The 22,613-nt window shown below is 41.7% G+C and overlaps 2 protein-coding genes across 3 annotated transcripts; both read right to left on the bottom strand.

Annotated features, from left to right (window-relative positions):
- Positions 1 to 1,156: 1,156 nt before the first annotated feature.
- pcdhb (protocadherin b) lies at positions 1,157 to 3,842 on the bottom strand. The gene has a single exon (XM_051418891.1). The coding sequence runs from the start codon at positions 3,638 to 3,640 to the stop codon at positions 1,223 to 1,225; it is 2,418 nt and encodes an 805-aa protein (XP_051274851.1). The 5' UTR covers positions 3,641 to 3,842; the 3' UTR covers positions 1,157 to 1,222.
- A 6,867-nt stretch (positions 3,843 to 10,709) lies between these two features.
- Positions 10,710 to 18,011, bottom strand: si:ch73-233f7.1 (uncharacterized protein LOC100537710 homolog). Of its 2 annotated transcripts, XM_051420686.1 has the most exons (4): positions 14,930 to 17,994; positions 12,312 to 12,370; positions 11,980 to 12,107; positions 10,710 to 11,588 (listed from the first exon to the last, which is right to left on the bottom strand). In XM_051420686.1, exons 1-4 carry the CDS (start codon positions 17,450 to 17,452, stop codon positions 11,269 to 11,271), a joined length of 3,030 nt encoding a protein of 1,009 aa, XP_051276646.1. In that variant the 5' UTR covers positions 17,453 to 17,994; the 3' UTR covers positions 10,710 to 11,268. The 2 variants fall into 2 exon arrangements, with proteins under 2 accessions (XP_051276646.1, XP_051276647.1); XM_051420687.1 differs by lacking the exon at positions 10,710 to 11,588 and having other exon boundaries at positions 12,015 to 12,126; positions 14,930 to 18,011.
- Between the last annotated feature and the right edge of the window lie 4,602 nt (positions 18,012 to 22,613).

Genomic DNA, 22,613 nt, shown 5'->3' on the forward strand with positions numbered 1-22,613 from the left:
AAGGCTTCCTATGGGAGAATTTTCCATTATTTTTATATTATAACTCACTTTGTCAAATGCAGGAGCGTTGTCATTAGTGTCTGAAACATGAACAATAACACTTGCAGTACCAGAACGAGCAGGTGTGCCTCCATCTACAGCTGTGAGTATTAAATTATGAACTGCCTGCTGCTCTCGATCTAAACTATTTTTTAATATCAAATCAGCAAACTTTGACCCTTCCCTTCCGGTCTGAACTTCAATATTAAAATGTTCACTTTCACTCAGATGGTATGTTTTCACTGAATTAGTTCCAACATCGGGATCAACTGCATTGCTGAGAGAGAATCTCTCTCCTTTTGGTGTAGCTTCAGATATATCTAAATGTATGGCGTCTCTTCGAAACTGCGGGGCGTTGTCGTTCATATCCAAAATTTCTAGTTCTATATTAAAGATTCGTAGTGGGTTTTCTAGTATCACTTCTAGTCTGAGATAGCAAGATGACTTTGCAGGACATATATATTCTCGGTCAATCTTCTCAACAACATACAGTTCACCAGTCTCTTTGTTCACATCCAGATATTTCTTATTTGCAATGATGTCCAGACGCATCTTCCTCTGATTCAGTGTTTTAACATCCAAGCTGAGATCGGTAGCAAGGTTTGCTACAACTGATCCTTCTTTCATTTCCTCCGGTATTGAATAATGAGTCACTGAAGATGATATGTTACCAACGAAAGAAAAAATAATAACGAGTAGCACGTACCTTTTGTAGGACTGCATTGTTAAAAAGGACCCCATTGTTGTGCGCCGGTACAACGTTAGAACTGCTTCAGCCGATAAAATACATTTTTCCGCTAGTGGAAAATCGCTGTTTCGAGCTCGATCAAAACATATTTGTGAAGTTAAAATCCCAAACAGATTTAGTCGAAATTAACAGCTAAGCAGTGCTGCTTGACACTGGTTCGAGTTTCAGCACCACGGAGCTGTCCGTTTGTTTCAATGTATGCCTCACCGACTGAGATTCACTGTCATGGCGTTCATGGTCTGGGATTTTTTCCGAGTAAACAGCGCCACTCTTTGCATATTACCAGATCTCACAACTGTGATATAGTAGCTAAAGACACCCAGGTGTTCACAAGTAAGAAATTAGTTTAAGATTAAGCCGCTGCAGACATTCTTTACTTAATGATTTATTTTACCAAAGTTATGGTATAGTGAAAAATTAAATGGCATTATTTGATCAATAGAAAAACAAATGTGTACATCGTATTCTTACCTGCAGTGTAGAAGGTGCTGAGTCACTAGTGTCAGTCAGTCCTGTGCCTCTTGGTATACTGGACACGATGTATCTGGAGCCCTTTGGCACAGGCTGTCTAACCACCAGCTTTCCTTTCCTGGTCTCTGCTAGAAACAGACTGTACCAGTAGGCATCGTTGGAGACCAGAGTGGAGTCTGCGATGGTGGAGTTCCTCTCACTGATCACACTGTTCCTGCAGGGAGGAGCCGCTTTGCTGGGTTTAGGTTTCTGACACTTGAGCACAATGGTGACCAATATGGTGATCAGCAGGAGAAATGACACCAAGCCCAGACCGATGACCAAATAAAGGTTCAGGTCTGAAAAGATGTCGTATTCTAGAGGCACCTCAGTCATGTCAGAGTAGGCCTTAACAGCAGTCTCCACTGTGGACAGCTTGATGGTGACTGTGGCAGAGAGAGCAGGGTCCCCGTTGTCCTTGGCAATAACAACCAGTCGCTGGTGGCGCGGATCTCTGTAACTGAACATCCTCATAGTTCGGATCTCTCCGTTGTATTGGTCCAGACTGAACAAGGTGGCGTCAGTCACCTGGAGAAACTGGTAGGTAATCCGAGAGTTGTGCACCGAGTCGGTGTCTAAGGCTATCACCTTGGAAACCAGAGAGCCTTTATCTGTGGATCTGGGGATCTTTTCCTCCACCACAGAGCCATGGGCGCGCCACGGAGAGACAATAACCGGAGCGTTGTCGTTCTGGTCCACTATGATGATGTGGACCGTCACGTTACTGCTGAGTGGAGGAGAGCCAGAGTCTCTGGCCTCGATGTGGAAAAGAAATTCCTTCTCGATCTCATAGTCAAAAGTTTTCAGTGCGTAAAGATTACCGTTCTCTGGGTTGATGGAGAACAACATGGACATGGAGGTGTTGGCTATCTCCTTCTCTAGGATGAAATAAACTAGATACTGGTTTTCATGGAGGTCAGGGTCAAACGCAGTGAGGGAACTGAGCAAGGCCCCAGGTGCGTTATTCTCCATCACACGTATAGTATAAAATGACAGAGGGAATTGTGGCGCATTGTCATTAACATCCAATAGATGCAGATGTATAGTTTCATTATCAGATAAGGGAGGCGTCCCTGCATCTGTCACAATGAGTGTGATGTCATATTCAGGCTCTGATTCCCGGTCCAAGGGTTCAGACACTATGAGCTTGTAATGCATCGGTCTATCTGATGACTTATTAAGAATAAAAGGCAGGTTTTCATTTATGGATAAGCTCACTTTTCCATTATCGCCAGTGTCTCTGTCGCTTATTCCTACCAGTGCAATGACACTTCCTACTGGAATGTTTTCGTCCACTGTGTTTTTAACAGACTGTATGGTAATTTCTGGATAATTGTCATTCATATCCATCACGTGGACGACTACTTTACACTGCCCCAGTAAGGGATGTGTCCCTTTGTCTCTGGCCTCAATGTGCATCTCATACAATTTCATGTCTTCATAGTCAATAGTACCCTTCACGGTAATCTCACCTGTGTTAGCATTTAATGCAAAGACATCTTGGGTTTTTTCGGAAGTATAAAGGGTGAATGAGTACACTATCTCTGAATTTAGACCTTCGTCAAGATCTGTAGCGTTAAGCCTCATCACTACGGTTCCTATCGGAGAATTTTCTGTCATATTAACTGAGTAAGTCTGCTTGTCAAACCGAGGAGGATTGTCGTTTGTATCCTGCACCCTAACAATAATATTGGCAGTGCCGGAGCGCACAGGGACCCCGCCGTCCACAGCAGTCAGTATTAAATTATGAACAGCATTCTCCTCTCTGTCTAAAGACTTGGTCAATACCAAATCAACATATTGGGTCCCATCACTGCCCGTCTGGATCTCGATGGTGAAATGTTCACTGACACTGAGTTTGTATGTTTTAATTGTATTTATACCAACATCTGGATCCACAGCATTAGGCAGGGAGAATCTCTCTCCTGGTGTTGCCGATTCTGAAACGTCAAGCTCTACCCGGTCTCGTCGAAAATGTGGAGCGTTATCATTTATGTCCGTTATTCCAAGTTCAATGTTGAAAATACGTAAGGGACTTTCTATGATAACATCAAGCTTTAGAAAACAGGATGTTGTTTTCGTCGGACAAAGATATTCCCTGTCCATCTTTTCAACGATATACAACTCCCCTGTCTTTTTATTGACATCTAGATATTTCTTGTTATGGAAGATATCAAGTTTTACCTCTCGTTGTGCCAAACCTCCAAGCTCAAGTCCCAAATCCGCAGCGAGATTAGCCACAACAGAGCCCCTCTCCATCTCCTCGGCTATGGAGTACCGTGTCACAGACAAAGCGCTGGGCCATACTGCACACAGGACAAAGACAGTGGCCCAGAGATCCATCCTTTCGTCTGCAGAAAACAGAACTCCAGATTCTAAAAACGTGTTATTTTTGTTGATTTTTGAGATCAGACTAAATCTCTGAGGACATATCTGAGGGTCGTGTTGTTCACGTAAAGATAAAAAAACATATCTTCCAGAAAGCTGTGTCGTACACCCTTTGCAAATGGGTGTGTCATGACTAGAGGAGAGAGCTGCATTATGTACTAGTGGTCAACAGTGACACCGTGTGACAGAGACAACACATAGTACAGTAACAATACGTTTTCACAGTACAGTGACATGTAAATGTCTATAGGTTGAACATTTTTACTAGGATAGCATCCTAGGGGTCGGGGGACATTTGAGATAGTAAATGCTTGTTAGAGGAAACTCACTTCCTGATGAGAGATGCTTCCAAATATGTGACACATGTAAAATGATTATTTAATTAGGTAGTATGTTTAAATTCATTGAGCCGAAGTCATAGCTATTTGCTAACACATGACTTGACCCAGCAGTAGTAGGCTACTATCATATGCCCAAGGTGGACAACGTAGTAACACATGTTATTTGGGGCATTAGGGTACACCTACAATATAGTAGTCCAGTGCAATCCAATAACCCCACAGACTAAAACGCTGCTATAGAGCTTAATCAAACTGTGGACCTCAAAAAGGGATTATTAAAGTTAAAATATTGCCTGCAGGGTTATCGATTGAATCATATATTAAGCAGTAAGGTGTTACTGTTTAGTTTTGACAGACCCTCTGCAGGATAGGCAGTTGTAACAGATTATATATAACAGGTTCTTTTCTGTAGCCCCAATTTACAGATGTTCCCTAAACGCCTCGCAAGCCGAAGAGCACCCAGCTCAGACAGGTGTTTGAGAGTAAAATAAGAAACTTCTAACGTAACATTTCCAAGAGGTGAAAGGAGAGAGAAACCCACTGAGCAGTAGAGTGGCTGGTCAGGAGGAAGTGTGTAATCCTGGTAAGTTAGCTACCTGAAGCTAGCTGGTTAGCATTAAGATTTTGCAATGCAGTTGAATTGCGTGTTATTTCTGCTTTGAGACGTGGTAAAGCAAAAGCAGTGAGGCTTTAACGCTGTGTCTGATGATGTGAAGTATGGTTGTTTGTAATGAGGTGCCGCCCACCTCTGTCGGCTGAAGTGCAACATGCACAGCTGCAGATTTGTAGGCTATGTGCTGTAAAAATGTCAAATGTCAAAAGTGTATTGTTTTGAAATTGAAGTAACAAAATAAAAAAAGGAAAAATTTATTTAAGAAATGTTTATTGTAGTTATTTCAGAGGGCTGTTTATGTAGCCTGGTCTGATATGATGGGCAGTGAAACAGGAACATTTAGGACTACATGATAACTGTATTGCACACTTGTATGCAGGCTGATTTTTGACAACGTGTAGCTGCTTCATCTGCTGTCTGGGACATCATCGCTGATTGTGGATGCCTCCATCTAGTCCAGACACTGACATCTGGATTTTGCACCATTCCAATGGGCCGGTAGGAACCAAAGCTCAAGAAACTTAACTAAGGCTGACAACCTTAAAGTAACATTCAAAGCAAAGACATTCAAAACTCATTTAGAACTAATAATCTTAAAGGAAATAAGCAATGTATAAATGCATTTTATGCTTTTATTATATAGCAAAATAAACTGATCAGCCATAACATTACAACCACTGACAGGTGACGTGAATAACATTTATTATCTGGTTATCATGACACCTGTCAGTGGGTGGGATATATCAAGCAGCAAGTGAACATTTTGTCCTCAAAGTTGATGTGTTAGAAGCAGGAAAAATGGGCAGCATGAGGATTTGAGCGATTTTGACAAGGGCCAAGTTGAAATGGCTAGACGACTAGGTCAGAGCATCTCTTGTGGGGTGTTCCCGGTCTGCAGTGGTCAGTACCGAACAAAAGTGGTCCAAGGAAGGAAAAGAGGGGAAATGGAGACAGGGTCATCTGCGTTCAAGGCATACTGATGTACATGGGGTGGGAAGACTGGCCCCTGTGGTGTGATCCAACAGAGTTCAAACTGTAGCTCAAACTGCTGAAAAAGTTAATGCTAGTTCTGATAGAAAGGTGTCAGAACACACAGTGTGTCACAGTTTGTTGTGTATTGGGCTGCATAACATTATGACCACCAAGGTGCCCAGATAGTCATAATGTTATGGCTGATCAGTGTATGTCAGTGGTGTAGGTATCAGTGTGACCTATTATAGAATGACAGCTTGCACCCTGCCTCTTGCCCATTGCATGCTTGTATAAGTTTCAACTCCTGGTTAAGTGATATAGAAAATCAACTGGGGGATATTACATGATGTAATTGAGTTTCATATCCATGTGAATGACATGATTAGCTTTTGACAGGTATTGCTTTGACATTATGTTAAAATGAAATGAGCCGGATGCCCTTGTGCAATCAAACTGAAAAGTATTTAGTATTTCCATTTACCTGAATCCATTGCTTGGTGTTCTGTGTGGAAACAGGTTTGGAAATATATTTCATTTTAAGTCAGTATTGAACACTGTTTGATAGCATTCCTCTCACTTGGGACTTTTTCTGCTGCTAAGTGCACATTTACATGAAACAGAGGAGCCAAAGGACAAAAAGTTGAATAATGGCTACTGCCCAATTGTTGTTTTTAATCCAGGTTACAAAAGACAAAAACCAGTGAAAGTTGTTACAATACAAAATGAATAACAACACTGACATATAACCAGTTTAATCAGGAGCAAATTAAGGTCTTTGTACTTCAGGCCTTGATTGTTGTCAGTGATCTCTACATCACCCATAAAAAACTGCAGCATACAATACAATTTAAATTCAGTTTAAACTTAAGTCAGCCCAAAAAAAGAGATTGCACTCTTTACATGTCCCTGTCCCGTCTACTACAAGAGACTGTCTGAAATGTAGTGGAGTAGATGCATAAAGTAAAACATCCACATAAAGTACAATAGCCTCACGATTGTGCTTAGTTGCCACTGGCTATATGTCAGAGCTTTTAACCCTTTATGAGCCACCAGTGCAGGGTTGCTCTATGGTTCTGCCCACATGATTTACATCAGGACCCACAGACAACTTTATTATTCAAAAATCCAACCACTGGTGAGAGATGAGGGCAATAACGACTCTCCTCCTACCTGAGATTATGATTATAGTGCAGAGGTTTTGCTATATCTTGTGTGGTTTCAGTTCAGTGTTCAACACAGCATTGCCAAGTTGAAGTCGCTCCTTGTTATCTTTTGTATTAGCTTTTGTGTCTTGTTTTCTTTTCTTCTTGTTTGTGGTTTTGGTCTCTACAACATATTGAAGATCTCAATCAGCCTGCTTGGTTGTTTTCCTGTAACTAACTTCAGAAAGTTCTTGTTTGTTACATTATGAACGAGAACACAGCCTCCACAGACAGGCACATAGGCTACCAAAAAACATGGAGGCATATGATACTCCACGTGTGTTCCGACAACTTCTGCACATCTTTATTCTGGAAAACAGACCTTTAACAGAGTATACTGGTAACAGACATTTTGCTGTCCTTGTTCAGTTATTCTACCAGTTTATTACACATCCTAGTGCCTCATAATTACATGTTGTTAAATCCTGTTGATATTGTTGTTAAGCTGATATGCTGTTATCTGTGCGACAGTGGTTAGTTGTTGAAAAACTTGGAGGTGATGAGCCATATTCTGACTTCCTGTGTTTTGAGGGCCACCTTGTCTATCCAGACCTATCATTAATATCCTACTCTTCAGCCTTCATTTTTAGTGGCTCATTTGTACAAAATTGTTCTTCTGTTAAAAAAAAATGCATATTTTATTCTTTATTTTGTATTGAATTTTCTATACAGTCATTACCACTTTTAAGAAAGTATTTGGATGTTTTGTTTTGATATTCTCCTGTATCATGAATCAAATTGTAAGTTTTAGCTGGATAAACAGTACAGTGAAAAAAGTATTATTTATAAACAAAAAATATACACATTGCAGAAATCATATTCAATTATTGTCAATGAAGTGCATGAATATGACTGAACCGAACAGTTTTTTATTTGCCCTTTGTTTTGATGTATTATTTTTCAATAGGAGCTTCGATGATGTCATGTCCATACTGTATAGCTGTGCATATCCAAGTACTTTTTTAGATTATATGATCCAAACAAACACCTTCTCATTTCCAAATGAAAATATGTAAATTATTGCAGTGTAATGATTTTAGTCGAATTCAGTTCCAATTTACACCCTATACTCTATAATACAAACAAAGCACAGATTTGTAGCTGTATCTATCCACCTATCTATATCTATATAAGTGTATATGTATATATATATCATATAGAACAGAACTTTTATTTTATTTTGATGAGTAGTACTTATACTATGCTGTTTCATGTGGTTTTGTGTGAAAAGAGAGAGAACTGCAAGTTTCTCTCCCCCTCCCACCTGCACACCCTTGTTTATTTTTCTCCCCCCTTTTCTGTCTGACATTGTTTTGACTTATTTAATGGTAACCTCCTCCACCTACAAAGCACAATGAACTTACTCTTCCTCTCTTGTTTATTTGGTGTTCAGTGATTCTTACTCAATGATGCCCTCTGCTGGGAATCTGTTGCTATGCCAGTGTTAGAAGATGTTGCAAATGCTCATCATAAGCACATACTGTATATTGTGACTAGTACAATTTTATCTAGTATTTGATTGCCATATAAAATAAAAACCAGGGAACCCTGTTTGAATGTGGTAAATTACTTATATAATTAATTTGTCCATAATACTTTGTCATACAGGGATGCTTCCCCAAGCAGTATTGACTGTAACTAAGTACACTTACTCAGGTACTTTACCTAAGCATACATTTCAGGTACTTTATTTATACTTTATTACTTTATTGCTTTATTTACTTACTTACTTACTTACTTACTACTTACTATTTATATATGTACTTTATTGTATTACTTTGAGGCCACTGTACTACATTTCAGTGTAAAATATATGTATATGTGTTATTGTTTTATTTTTATTTTTGAAGGTTTTTGATAGTGACAACTGAAGAGTGACAGGAAAGGGGGGAAAGAAAGAGAGCATGACACACAGCAAAGGGCCGCAGGTCGAACTTGAACCCATGGCCACTGCAGCAAGGACTCAGTCTTGGTACATGGGCCGCCAGATCTACCAGGTGAGCTATCCGCCCGAAATATTGTAGTTTTTACTCCACTACAGTTATTTGACAGCTATAGTTATTATTTAGTGTAATGTAACATGTAAGATGTTGCATACAAAATTCAAGTTTATAAAATATGGTGCATTGCTATAGATTATGGTACCCACAAATATTAATAAAGAATCCTTAATAAATACTCATTCATAGTACTAAATTATTACTTTGTGTGTACCAAACATATACTAAGACTGTAAATAAAGCCATTCATATGCCCAGTTCTTTCTAACCCAATATACATAGTCCGCCTTAAAATGTTTTTTGATTCAAAACTCAAATTACCATATTCTTTCCGAGTATTAAATTATATTTTCTTTTGTGTAATAAGTACTTCCTACATAACCACTTAGTACTACTGAAGTACTTAGTACTTCACCATTTATTAGGGTACATCCTAAGTAAGGATATTTTCACCATCTACTTTCCTAGTGCATTTCAGTTAACTTACTAGGTAATAACTTTGTACTTACTATCCTTTTCTCATGGGTACTTTTCTAATGCCTATTGTATTACCATCTTGTTTCCTGGTAGGTTTCCATGTATTTACTAAGCAAGCTTTATACTTGTTAGCCAGTTCAGTACCTCATGGGTAGGAGTTAAGGGGTGTCTAATGTGGGTTTAAGATTTGTGTGTGTGTCCTGGAGAGTAAGAGGGGTGCCTCAAAAACATTCATCCAACACACTGCACCAGTTTTCATTAAGCAGTGTCAGATGTGCCCTCTGGTGGATAACTTAAGAAATTGCAGCTGGCTGGAAAATAGTCACTAGTCAAAACAATTTCAGCACCATGGCCGTGGACAGTTCCCAATGTGATGACCAACCAGTGAAGTGACACAAGCTGTTCTGTGTATATTATCATGTTCTGTAACAGAACCGAGATTTTGTACCTTTTATAAGCACAATTTCACCAATCACACTATGATTTCACTAAAATTTCACCAGCTTAAACCAGAAGTTTAAAAGAAACTGAAATAATCCTATTTGGATTGGTCTCCAGGTAAAGGCATGGATTTGATGTTACTGAATATGTTTGCTTTAATGAAATTAAAATAACTTTACAGGCGTTCTTGGAGCAGAGAGTAAGAATAATCCTACAACTCTATATTAAGAACAGAGCTCTATTCCTCACTCATCTGAAAGTAAGCCATGCTGACCTAAAAACGACTGCCCCTTCAGCCGTCCCTATGGATCACCTTACCGCAGAGAAGGTTAGCCTGCTCCCCCCATGCTCTCTACGGACACCCGTTTCCTTATTAACGGAATTATTTTCAATCTGAGCCATAGGACGACCTAATTACCCTGCTCATTTCTGGCCAGTGGCCAGCTCTCATCTGTTGATAGTATGAGCTAATTCCCTGAGAAGTAAGATGTAAAAGGGCACACAGAGAAGTCACAGGCCCCCTAGCTCCCATCCAGGTGTGGCATTTGGAGCTGAGCCCCCCTTCCCTTGACGCCTTGTATTCATGTTCGTGGTCTTAATTAAAGTGATATTTCGAGAGAGGAGGTTCTGTTTGTTCAGTTAATGAACCTCACTATTCTCTGCGGGCAAATGGAAATGCAAGCACTCCAATTAGCATATGTTAGCATTTTACTATGTTTATTCCTCACCGTGGAAAACAGCTTACCAAGGCGAAAAGCTTTCCACCCTTGTAAGAGTAGCTGTGGAACTTTTTCACCCCAAAATAATTGACTCAAGCTAATTAAACATAGATCTTGGAAACGTACATCTAAATGCTTTATGCATGTAAATCGATCTCTGTTTAAATGTGTGCGTGTATCAGTGTGTGTAGGCGAGGTTTGAACTTTAGATTGAGAACACACCACGAATGTCTGTGTGTGTAAGAGAAATAAGACCATATGAAAAAAATACTTTATTTTCATAAATGTATACAGTACATGTGTGGGGAAAATCCCCCGTCTTTACAGTTGTCTGCATCATGTCGCAGCTTGCATATACATTATCATACTATTGGTCATATTCACACAAGCTCTGTTAGCAAACAAACATACAAAAGGAAAACACTTTTCATAAAACCAAAAATATAAATTCATAAGGATGTGCAAAATTATTGTCCACTAATGCTTTTTCAAAACATTATGGATGTAATTGCTGCTCCAGTTTGATTGTCTAAATAATAATAATAATCATAATCATAATAATAACAATAGGCAGACGCATACATTGGCCATGTTACTGTGGCATGTCACATAAATAGCCATCAGACTTAAATTTCCTTCAGCATTTTAGCCAAAATGGATTGTTCATTCATTATTTCACTGAGTGAATTGTTGCACCCTCTGTATTTTTCATACCACTTGTAAATCATATGTTCATTAATGTATGTACTGAATGGTCTCTTCCTCTTTTTCATATGAGAGTATCCATCATTTTAATCATCCACTCAGACATTGATAAGTCAGTCATTGTACAGGTCATTATTTATAATCGCAGCCTCTCCCTGGGGGGACATCTGAAGACGTCGCTTCTTGCCAAAGGTGGAGAAGGAATTATGGACGTCCAGCTCACTTCGCTGCACTGCGGGCCTCAGGGTGCAAAAGCCTGATGGTGTCCCCGGGATGTACACATTGTGGTGGTAGTCAGGTGGTGGGTGAGGGTGAGGGTGAGGGTGAGGGTGGGGGTGGGAGGGGATTGGCTGCTGCTGTTGGGGAGGTGGTGTGCAACGAGGAGTCCAGGGGCGAGAGGGGACCCCACTGGTCGAAGGAGACATCTTATAGTCTGTAACAGGAGAAGCAACTACTTATTAATGCAATATTGACTTACTACTGTAGTGTTATTTTCATTTGCAAAGCACTTTTTTTTTGTTTAGTGCTTTGCAATCTGCACAATAAACAGTGACCTACAACAAAAGAAGAGATCAGCAACAAAAATACAAAAGTAGACCCATAATGATGCAGTATGAATATAACCCTGCTTATGTTAGTGGTAGTGGAGGTGAGATAAGACTATACCGACAAACCAATTAAGAGAAACCATTGAATGTCATTAAATAAAAGCATGGAGGTGTGCTCTGACATATACTCGTGTTTGGGTGTACATGCTGTAAAAACAAAAATCCATACTTAACCCTACATGTGTGTTTTGATGAAAGCTGTTTGCCCTCTCTTACCTTTCATGCCTCTCATGTGAGTACCCCAGGTCCAGTACTGTCCAGGTGCCATGGAAGTGACGTAGTTTTCTGGGTCTGCATGCATGGCCTTACGCATGAGGGTGCCATCCATGTTGATAGAGTTATAACTGCAAACAAGATACCAGTCTGTAATGACAACATACTTTACTGGTAGGTAAATTCAATATCTATTGTATATCCATTTTAACTGGGGGGATTTTTTTTTACGTCAGCTGTATATACCTCAGGTTAATATGTGAGAATTATACTTGTACACAATATAATATTGAGAAAAATGTTTATATTGGGTTGTCAAAAGTCAACAACGGTACCTTTTAATGGAGGAATTCTGATTCTTTGTGAGAGTCCAGTCTGTGTTTGGCTGCTTCAGCTGTAGGAAAAAGAAGGAAAAAAAACATTAATAAAAATGACACAATCCCCATGTAAAGTAATAGTATTGTAATGTCACTGTTCAGTTTGAGGAATGTCTCTCTTCAGAATAAGTTTCAATCAAACCGGTTTTACCAACAAACGTTCCTGTTCATCCTGTCCTCTTGACTCAGTAGAGGTCAGTGTCAATTGACAGGAGGAGCAGTCTATCTTTGTGTTCCTCCTGAAATGGAGACATTACTCTTTTCACATGGACCGTGACTGCCACCTTGTGGATGTTTGGCAGAACGGAACTGTTGAAGAGCGGAGGTGCTGTCGCCTTCAGCTACGACTCGCCTGTCACTTAGTTTTGCTTTTATCCTCTGTAGCGCAGCGGGAGGGGTTAAGGAGAGCACCCGAGTGATATTTATTCCGGGTCTGAGTCTCATAGTATGGATTCCACGCTCTATTAATTCACTTAAAGTTGTTAACAAGGAGAATGCGACGTAAGCGTATTATTAGAATCGGTATTCAAAATACACCCCTCGCCAACTACGCACAAAACCAATTAGAACCCCACCGGGATGAAACGAAACATGATTTTAATCTTCAAAGGAAACCGTGCCAGGGAGGAAATTAAGAAAATTACACACGTCATTGTTTTGTGGATTTTATGCATCATTTTACATTAATATTTGCCTGATGCTCCTCGAGCAAGGTTTTTAATTAAAAGTCTCTCAGAGAGCCTTGAAAAGTTTGCGGTCCTTGCAGCTGTATATAACCCGAGACAGCTCAACACGCGTAGCACGCATACACAGCGCGCACCTGTCCTGCCTGTCTTACACGCTCGGGTGTGTGTTTAATCTCTCTTTTCACCTTCAATTCATCAACTTAAGCAGGCCCGTGTACTTTACTTTGTGTGATGCTCAAGTAGTTCCATCGTGATTCGCCTTTGAGATTTAATGTGTCACTGACGACCTCACGACGACTCACGTGGGTGCGCAGAGGGACACCACTGGGTGAATTAGGGGAACCAATTAACAGCAGGAAGGACACTTTCTCCTGAAGGAGCATAGCTGCAGGCAGAACAATCACTGTGACCTCGAAATCCCTCTTGTGGCCAGAGGTGTATGTGCCAGTGACCGAGCTGACATTTCTCAGTCTGCCTGGTGGAGTCTGGTATCAGGACTCTGAGTCTTTGTCCCTCTGCGTTTTGATGAAAAACAGGGAGGCGAAAATGAGCAATACGCACATATTTACGGTCTGCTGCCCCGTCTATAAGAATTAGAAAACACTGGTGTAGACATCCTGCCTCCGTAAATTCTCTTTCTCCTTGTCTCCTTCCTTCCCCCTCCTTCTATTACACCCCTCCTTTCCCCCACCCTTGCTCGACAAATATGAAGCCACATCTCTCTCTCTCTCTCTCTCTCTCTCTCTCTCTCTCTCTCTCCTCGGCTTCAGAGGACATCGCTGGGGCCGATCTACAGGCGGCCCACGTCTCAGTCCAGCCATGTCCTTGCACCCCCTCCATCTCCTTGCCCCCTCCCCTCTCGGTGTCCTCCCCTGTCTCCCCAAAACCGGCCATTTGCCATTTTTCATCAATAATGGACAGCCCCCCCTTGCGAATACGCCACATTGTGTGTAGTATAATGGCTCTGCCGTGCTTGTGCCCTTGAGGCATAGTTAGTGAGGTTATCTGTCCTATATTGTTAGTTTGAGAACAAGAAGGCGTATCGCAAACCCAACTGGTCGAACAAGAATTGTCTGAAACAAGCGCAGATGAATTAAAACAACTGCCATTCACCTTGTCAGTCACGTATATAACCTTGACTTTTTGTTCAAACTCAGGTAGATGTGCTGTAACCAGGTGTGTGTCCCCTCTCTGCATGAAAAGTATGTGGCAATGACAGTGGCTGATGTGGACATTCATCTCACAGGACACATACTAGTATAATTCAATTCATAAATTATTATTAAAAGCTCTTTCCACGTGTATTTCCCCCCCAGAAAACGTGTCGTGAAGGCATCTGGAAATGTCACCAAGACTGAATAGAGGTGTCAACTTGAACTACATCTGCTCTTCCTCTCACGCAGTAATTGATATCTCACTCCAGTCTATACAGATGATAAGACACGGTAAGCGCACAGAATATGCTCCTCGCAAGATAGGTTTTACACTTTCATTAACATGGCAATTAAAATCTAATCTCACATCGTCTCATTTCATTTCCCGGGTGTAAAACACCACCATAGGCTACACAATTGGGATGAATGATTGCCACAAGTATAAAAAAAACAAAACAAAGAACAGTCGAGACAACATACTGTGTAACACACTTAGTAACGCGCGCGCGAGAGAGAGAAGAAAATAAACCCTTTGTTTAGTTTTTTTTTTTGCTCAAGTTGACTTTAAATTTGTCTGGAATGCGTGATTTGACCTTCATGGGAGAATGTCACAGTCTAGATTCTTTATCAGATAGAAAAGTGAGATGGGTTTTGTTGTGGCAGTGAGTGAAACAGAAGGATTTAACTGAGCAACATAAGCTCTGGTGTGTTATACTGTACGCTGATTTCACTGTACCTCATTGGGAGTAGTTGCTCCGTTGTTCACAGATGCGCTCCGGCTTTGCGCGTTCCACGAGTTTTCTGCGCTCTTCGTCTCGTTGTTCCTCGGTGTGCTGCCGGGGCTGCACGGCTTCAGAAACATAAAGTCACTTTTGGCAGATTCGGGAGTCAGGCACACTTTATAGCAGTATGACTGTGAGAGACTGCTGTTTCCATTCACCTCCATGCAGTTCGTGGGCACTTTGGCCGCGGATGAAATCTGCAGGTTGAGGTTGGATTTTTTGAACACCTCCGGGGGCGGCTCGGGCTGAAACCCTCCGCAACAGCAGCAGGCGAAGGGGGGGAGGTTGTACCCGCTCAGGGTCTCCCTGTCCTTGTAGCACTTGACCGCAGCCAACACGATAATTGCCACCAGGAATATTAAAGATATTGTGCTCAGTGACACGATCAAGTAGAGAGCGAGGTTTGAGGGGGGCTGTGGGCTGAGTGTGAGGTCTCCGAAATCTGACAGCGACTCCGGCACGCTGTCTACCACTGTGAGGACAATGGAGACGGTGGCGGAGAGCGGCGGCTGCCCGTTGTCCTTGACTAATATTACCAGTCTTTGCCTTGTTGCGTCCTTTTCCACTAGTCGGCGGATAGTCCTGATTTCGCCCGTGTACAGAGCCACACTGAACAGCCCCGGGTCTGTAGCCTGCAACACCTGATAGGACAGCCGGGAGTTTTGCCCTGCGTCCGCGTCTAACGCTGTTATTTTGGTAACCAGATACCCAGCATCTACAGACCGCGGAACCACCTCTGTGGCCACGGTGCCGTTTTTGGGCAGCGGGGATACAATGACAGGTGCATTGTCGTTCTGGTCCAAGACAAAGACGTTGACTGTGACATTACTGGCGAGAGGGGGGAAACCAGCATCTTGCGCCTGAACCAGAATCTGAAAGTTTCTAAGTTGCTCATAATCGAAAGAGCGCAGTGCGTAGATATTGCCGTTGTCAGAGTTGATTGAGACATAAGTGGACACGGGCATGCCCTGAATCTGACCCTCGAGAATAGAATAGGACAGATAGGCGTTCTGGTTAGAATCGGGGTCGAATGCTGTTACAGAGCAAATGGAAGCGCCGGGGGCATTATTCTCGGTCACATAAACTGTGTATGAAGGTTGAGAGAACCGCGGGGGGTTGTCATTAATGTCAGACACTTGAACGAGGATGGTTTTCCTTGTGGAGAGCGAGGGAGACCCCAAGTCTCGGGCTGTGAGGGTGATGTTGTACTCGGACACTGCTTCCCTGTCCAGAAATTCGCTTGTCACCAGAGTATAGTAGTTTTTAAAAGATGAATGGAGTTGAAAGGGGACGTTGCTCGGAATTTGGCAGTCAACGTTCCCGTTCTCTCCCGAGTCCCGGTCCATGACACTGATAACAGCTATCACCGTGCCCGGTGGCGCGTCTTCCTGTACAGGAGTGGACACTGATGTGAGGATGACTTCGGGCGCATTGTCATTCACATCCAGGATGTCTACCAGCACTTTACTGTGTACCGCCACAGCCGAAGGTCCCCTGTCTTTTGCCTGCACATACAGCTCATATACACTGGCTTTCTCATAGTCCACAACGCCCTTCACTCGGACTTCACCCGTGTACGGGTCCACGTTGAACAGTTCACGCACCTTGAGGGGTGCGTGTCCGCTAAATGCGTAGGTGACCTCCCCATTCGAGCCCTCATCCAGGTCCGTGGCGTTCAGCTTCAGCACCAGCGTCCCCCTCTGTGCGTTCTCCACCAGGCTCGCCCGGTAAACTGAGCGGTCGAATACGGGCACGTTATCGTTTGCGTCTAAAACTGTAATAGTTATCACTGCCGTCCCAGAGCGTTCCGGTGACCCCCCATCAATAGCAGTTAGAACCATTTCGTGCTTTTTCTGCTGTTCCCGATCCAGAGGGGTGTCCAGCACCAGCTCAGCAAACTTGCTTCCATCATTGCGCGTCTGGATATTCAGTATGAAGTGCTCGTTTGCGCTTAGTTGGTAGGAGCGCAGAGAGTTGGTGCCCACGTCCTGGTCCTGTGCGCTCTCTAACGGGAAACAGGAGCCGGGCGCAGCGGACTCTGTGATGTCAAGATTAAACTCACTCCAGGGGAAACTGGGGGAGTTGTCGTTGACATCTAAAATCTCCACTTCCACTCTGTACAGTTCTAATGGGTTTTCAATGACCACTTGTAAGTGTAAAAAGCAGTTCGGGCTTCGTTCACACAGCTCCTCTCTGTCTATCTTTTCGTTGACGAAGAGAATGCCATTCTCCAAGTTCACTTCTAAATACTGTTTCTTTGCGCCGGAGACTATACGAAATCGACGGGCTGACAGCTTGGCCACATCCAAGCCCAGGTCTTCGGCGATGTTGCCCACAAAAGCTCCATGCTCCAGCTCTTCGGGAATGGAGTACCGAATTTGCGCAAGAACCAGGTCCACTACACACCCGCACAGAAGCAGACATATCACTAGTCCAGTGACCGGTACCCAACTGCCTCTGGAGAGTCTGTGATCCATTTCAGCGGCGCGCGTAAAACCACCTCACCCAGACATCTTTCGCCTCATAAAGCCATTCAGCTGTACAGCAAAAAGTACATAGGAAAACAGAGGCTGTCCCAAATGACAAAAAAAATCTTCAGATCTAAGTTTGTAACATATATCTCGATAACTTTACTGGATAGTTAAGCTGAGGGGACGGGAGAGGAGAGGAGAGTGAAAGCACCTCTCTCCCTCTCTGTTGTGCTCCACGCGCAACACCGGTGGTGTGTGAACGGGGGAGGCTCGCGCTTTGATTTTCCAGTGTATTAGACACTCGGAGGAACTGGTGGGGAGGCGCGCGCGTGTGTATGTGTGTGTTTGAGAGAGAGAGAGAGAGAGAGAGAGAGAGAGAGAGTGGGGGTGGACGTAGCTTCTCGCAGCTCCGTATTGGAGGACGCCGACGCGAAGTGCGACTCTAATTACTGTAGACGTTTAACCCTTTCAGATCCCAATGTCTGTTCCTCTGACCCATTAAAGAGACGAGAAGGCGTAAGTTTGACACCAGACGTCAGAGCCAGATTTGGATTAGGGGACAAATTGTGTTGTGGGTGTCGTTTTCTAGGTTGCATTTAACAGATGAGGATGGACAAGGATTTGTCATGATGACCACAGTGCCCTCCAGGCTCGGGGGGGCAGTGGTAGCTAACATTATTTTACTTTGATTTATTCTTACGCCCATTATAGCTCTTAAGGAAAGAATAAACTGCTCTTCCGGGGTTCCAGACACATAAAAACAAAAACAAAAACACCGGGCCTGAGCACTCATTTGCTTTGCCTCAAATGGGCCGGTGGCCAGTGCCAGTATGCTCCTGGGATTTTATAATGCTTTTTAATGAGAGCGCTTTGAAGATGAATGCCCACATCGCAAAAACAGTCCCATCCATTAATCATCACACACGAAATTGGGTTTTACAGAAAGAATCTTTGATGGGTCAGGATATGCCATTTTAATCAATATTTAAATGAGTGGGAGCTACATTTCTGAGCCTAAAATGATTAGTGACAATCACGTGCCGGCGTTACGCTCATACAAATGCGCATTACAAGAGTTTAATTCACTTAAGTTGGCCTGAACATGTATCAACATAATCAACATGAAAGCAATGTCATAAAGCCTTAATCATACTTGTCTCTAATCAGGTATTATAGTGGGGGGATTAATATCCCATAGGTGATGTGTTTACAGCTCGGAGATGACAGAAAAAGGCGAGTATGAATGATGAGGATGTTTTCGAGGACTAAAATCTTTGACTATAAGTGACCTCGGTAGATGGAAGTATCACCACTGAGCACTACGGTGGTTGTAGGACAAAGAGGACAACTCGGGCCTCTTTAGAGTGCGCCACATGTTTGCTCAGATCTAATCTTTTTCCTGTTAATCCTGGTCAGTTAGACAACCACTGAAGCACAGAGAGAGGGATGGAGAGAGAAACTAAAGGATGCCTTTGTGAATTCGGGTTCGTCTCCAGACAGACACGAGTGGCATCCTAATGTAAAGCGGTGGCTTGAAATCTGAAAGTCTCTTCTTGGGACTGACGACAGAGCTTTGGCCCCCGGGCAGCGCTGGGCTTGTTAGCTACTAAAAAAGAAGGAGAAAAAAAGGCAAGAAGGAGATGAGAGAGAAAGAAGCCAGAAACAAATATTTCTGCTTCCTAGGGGCAGCGTTTTCTTTTACACTAGACGCTACACTTTCTGTTAAACTGCCCCTGAAACCTGAGGACTGCATCCTCTGTCGAGAGCTGTGTCGCTGGTGGGTCCTCTGTGAGATTGATCAGGGAAACAAAGCGACGTGGATGTCTGATGTTGTTGTGATCTTTTCACTTCACAACAAAACAAACGGGGCTGGTGGGAATACTTCAAGATAGTGGTTGTTTGTGAAATGTCTCTTTTAAGCTTACTTAGAAAATAATAACTGTAGGAATCAATAATGATATGATTTATGTTCAGTCTGGCATTTAAAGGGAGAGGAAAACAAAGGTCACGACTTATTCTTGTGTAAAAAAATAAAAGTGCAACGATGAAAATGCTCGTTGTGGAATAAGATGTTACATAATAAGTATCACTTATACTTTTCCCTGGGCAGAAACGTTGTCCCCGACCTATCTCTTCTTCAACAAGCAGCCCCGAAATACACCCTCCCCTTTCCAGGAAAAAAAAAACCCTAAAATCCCCAGGTTTAAATAAGCAGAAAACACAATCTGCCTGCAGACTTAACCTCAAGCAGATGGTTAAGCTTCTCCAGAAATGATTACATTTCTGGAAAAGGAAAAAAAAAATCACTACCACCAGTTCCATTGCTTTCCCCTTCTTTTTAATTAACGGAGTGAAGGATTAGTGTGCAGCTATCCGGGATCAAGCGTTCTCCGACGGAAGAATACAAATGTTTTGTGATAAATAATCCCAAAGCACTCCGGCCGGCGGTCCCTCGGTGCCTGTTACATTAACATGCATTACACGGAGCATTAAGCCGGTCTCATCCGCCCGTATCGCCTCGCTCACCCCATTGTCCAAGTGAAAGACAGCCATTACTTTCTCTGAACTACCGCTCAACAACCACCTGACCGTGACCTGTTACTCCACTCTGAAGTGTCACAAGATGAGAAGGTGGCAGTGGGTGGATCAAGGAGGGGAAAGGACTAATGGTTTGAACTTTTAATTTATTCCTTTACTGGCTTAAAGAGGAATTAGCATATGTTTCTTATTTTTTTCCCCATAAGAGGTTTCATTTGAGAAGGTAAAGGCGTTTCATTTGATATACAATATGCACGAGGAAGGCCAACCAGATCGTTTATTTTCATCTGTGATCTTGTGGCGCCATCTGCTGGCTACTGTCCGATAGTGTATGAATGTGTGGATGTAAGAAGGCCTATTGTAATCTCAGTGACATCTCTCAACAGCAGTGGGTTTGCCAAGGCCAAGTATGTTGACACAACAAAGGGATTTGAATTACATTCTGAGTTGTTCCTAGTATACTTATAAACTGTGCATAAAGCAAATTAACAGGAAGATACAAATATAGATATACAGCTAAACAAAGATAGCAAGCAAACATGAGCATATATCAATTGTTTATTATAGATTATAATATCTATTTTATAAGCAGGTGACATTTATTACACAATACAAAGTGTCATTGTTCAGAGTTTTGATATTTTTAAATAAAACTATCACTGATTAATACTGTATACCACTTGTGCTCAGCCACTCAGGAGAGGATTAGCTGTATATCATAAAAAATATAAAACACTCCTGCATAATGCTCCTAGATGCTACTTGACCTGAAGTGTTGACCTATGGTTGACCTTGGTCCACACATTAAAACCCACAGAAGGAAAGCTCTGAGGATCCATGACTAATCCGGCCTGTATAACCATTATAGCTGGAGTCACCCAAGTCATCAAAGAGACTCAGACATAAAGGACTTTTAAACATAAAGACATGTAATAGTAGGAGCTCCACTCATCAACCAGTCTTCATCAGGCTCATTTGGAAAGACTCAAAGTGAGGTTAAAACATATACCAATATTAAAAACAGTTGATGTACTTTAAACATAAAACATGACTGTATATGAATGAGTTTTACTTAAACAATGTTTTAGTTTTAGGCCCGGAACATAAACAAAGTAAGAGGGTGAGGATGTGACAATTAATCTGCACAGCAGGCCACATCAATTTATGGTAACAAATACAATTATATAATCACTGACAGCCTTTGCCTCTCACAAGCACTTAATATATCAACTTCAATTAAAAAAAAGTCAGCAGTAAAAGCTCATTAATTGAGATATCCCGAAGCACCAATCAGGATTTGTCAATTAACTTTCTGTGTTTGTCAATTTGTCTCAATCAGAGGCCTTTCTTTATTGCCTGTAGTGTTGTTGGTCTTTTATCTGTGATCTTAGTGCGCCATCTACCGGATATTGATCGGCATAACAACTGTATCATATGGTGTTCATCATGTACACATTCTGTAATCAGATTGATTGTCTCATCTCCGTGTTGATTGGTTTCTTGAATGTTTTCTTGAATTTCCCTCGGGATAAATAAAGTATCTATCCATCTATCTGTTTTATTGTGGAATTATTTATTGGTGCTATGTTGTGTGTTGTGTTTGTGATAACTCTCCGTTGTAGAAGTTAATTTTATAAGATATCAGAATCAGAAATACTTTACTGTATTGTACTGTGTTTACAGTTTTATACTCACACATAAGTAGTACTTATATATAATATATATAATAGAAATGAATGTATAGGTATATACATATAGTAAAAGTAAAAATAAAATGAAAATAGAAATATAATAAGAGCCTAAGAGATATAATAAGATAATAAGAGCCTATATAGAAAGTAAATGTAAATCTAAACATAAATGTAAACATATTCCACAGTATTGCTGACAGAAATTAAATAAATAGTAATGAGTTTAAAGATTTGGGTGTTGCAGAAGTTATAGATAATTAGAAAGAATGACATGATAATCAAGTGAATTGCACGTTAACCCGGGTATTGCTCCTTAATCGATAAGCGGGTCTTATTCTGTTTTTAGGATCAACGTCAGGTGGGAGACTACTGATTATTTTGTTTTCTTTTGATGAGTGCGCTCTGTCCCCGGAAAAAAAACAAAAAACAAAACTAAATCATATTAAAAACTAATGTTAGTGACCTCTCCCACTATAAAGATTAGTTGCACCAGCGGATTTAGTAGTTGGCTTAGCTGTGGTTTTTGTATTTTTATTGGTGATTACACCAGTAGTTGTGGTTGACCTAGTGTTTTAAAGCTACTTATATAATTTCTGTTTGATAGAAATGTCCATTAAGATGGACTACCGGTAAAATAAAAAGAGGTAAGAGAAGTAAAACAGGATTTTATCAGGTAGCTTATTGTGTAGGAATACCTATCGGAATGGATTGCCTACAGTAAAGGTAATAACGGACTAGCCTACATTTCTTTATCAGTACAGTCAGCCCATTTTATTAAGTTTTCATAATTTTTATATTATGGCCTTATAGCCTATTCCAGCACATAATAGTGCATTTTAAATGTCCACCACTTGATAGACTGAGCTACCTCTCTTTAAAGGAGTCTTAATGCTGTAATGGAGAGCGGCTGAACCCATTAGAACACCAACCTAAAGGCA

Source organism: Dicentrarchus labrax, unplaced genomic scaffold (assembly GCF_905237075.1).
Source record: "Dicentrarchus labrax unplaced genomic scaffold, dlabrax2021, whole genome shotgun sequence".
NCBI lineage: Eukaryota > Metazoa > Chordata > Actinopteri > Moronidae > Dicentrarchus > Dicentrarchus labrax.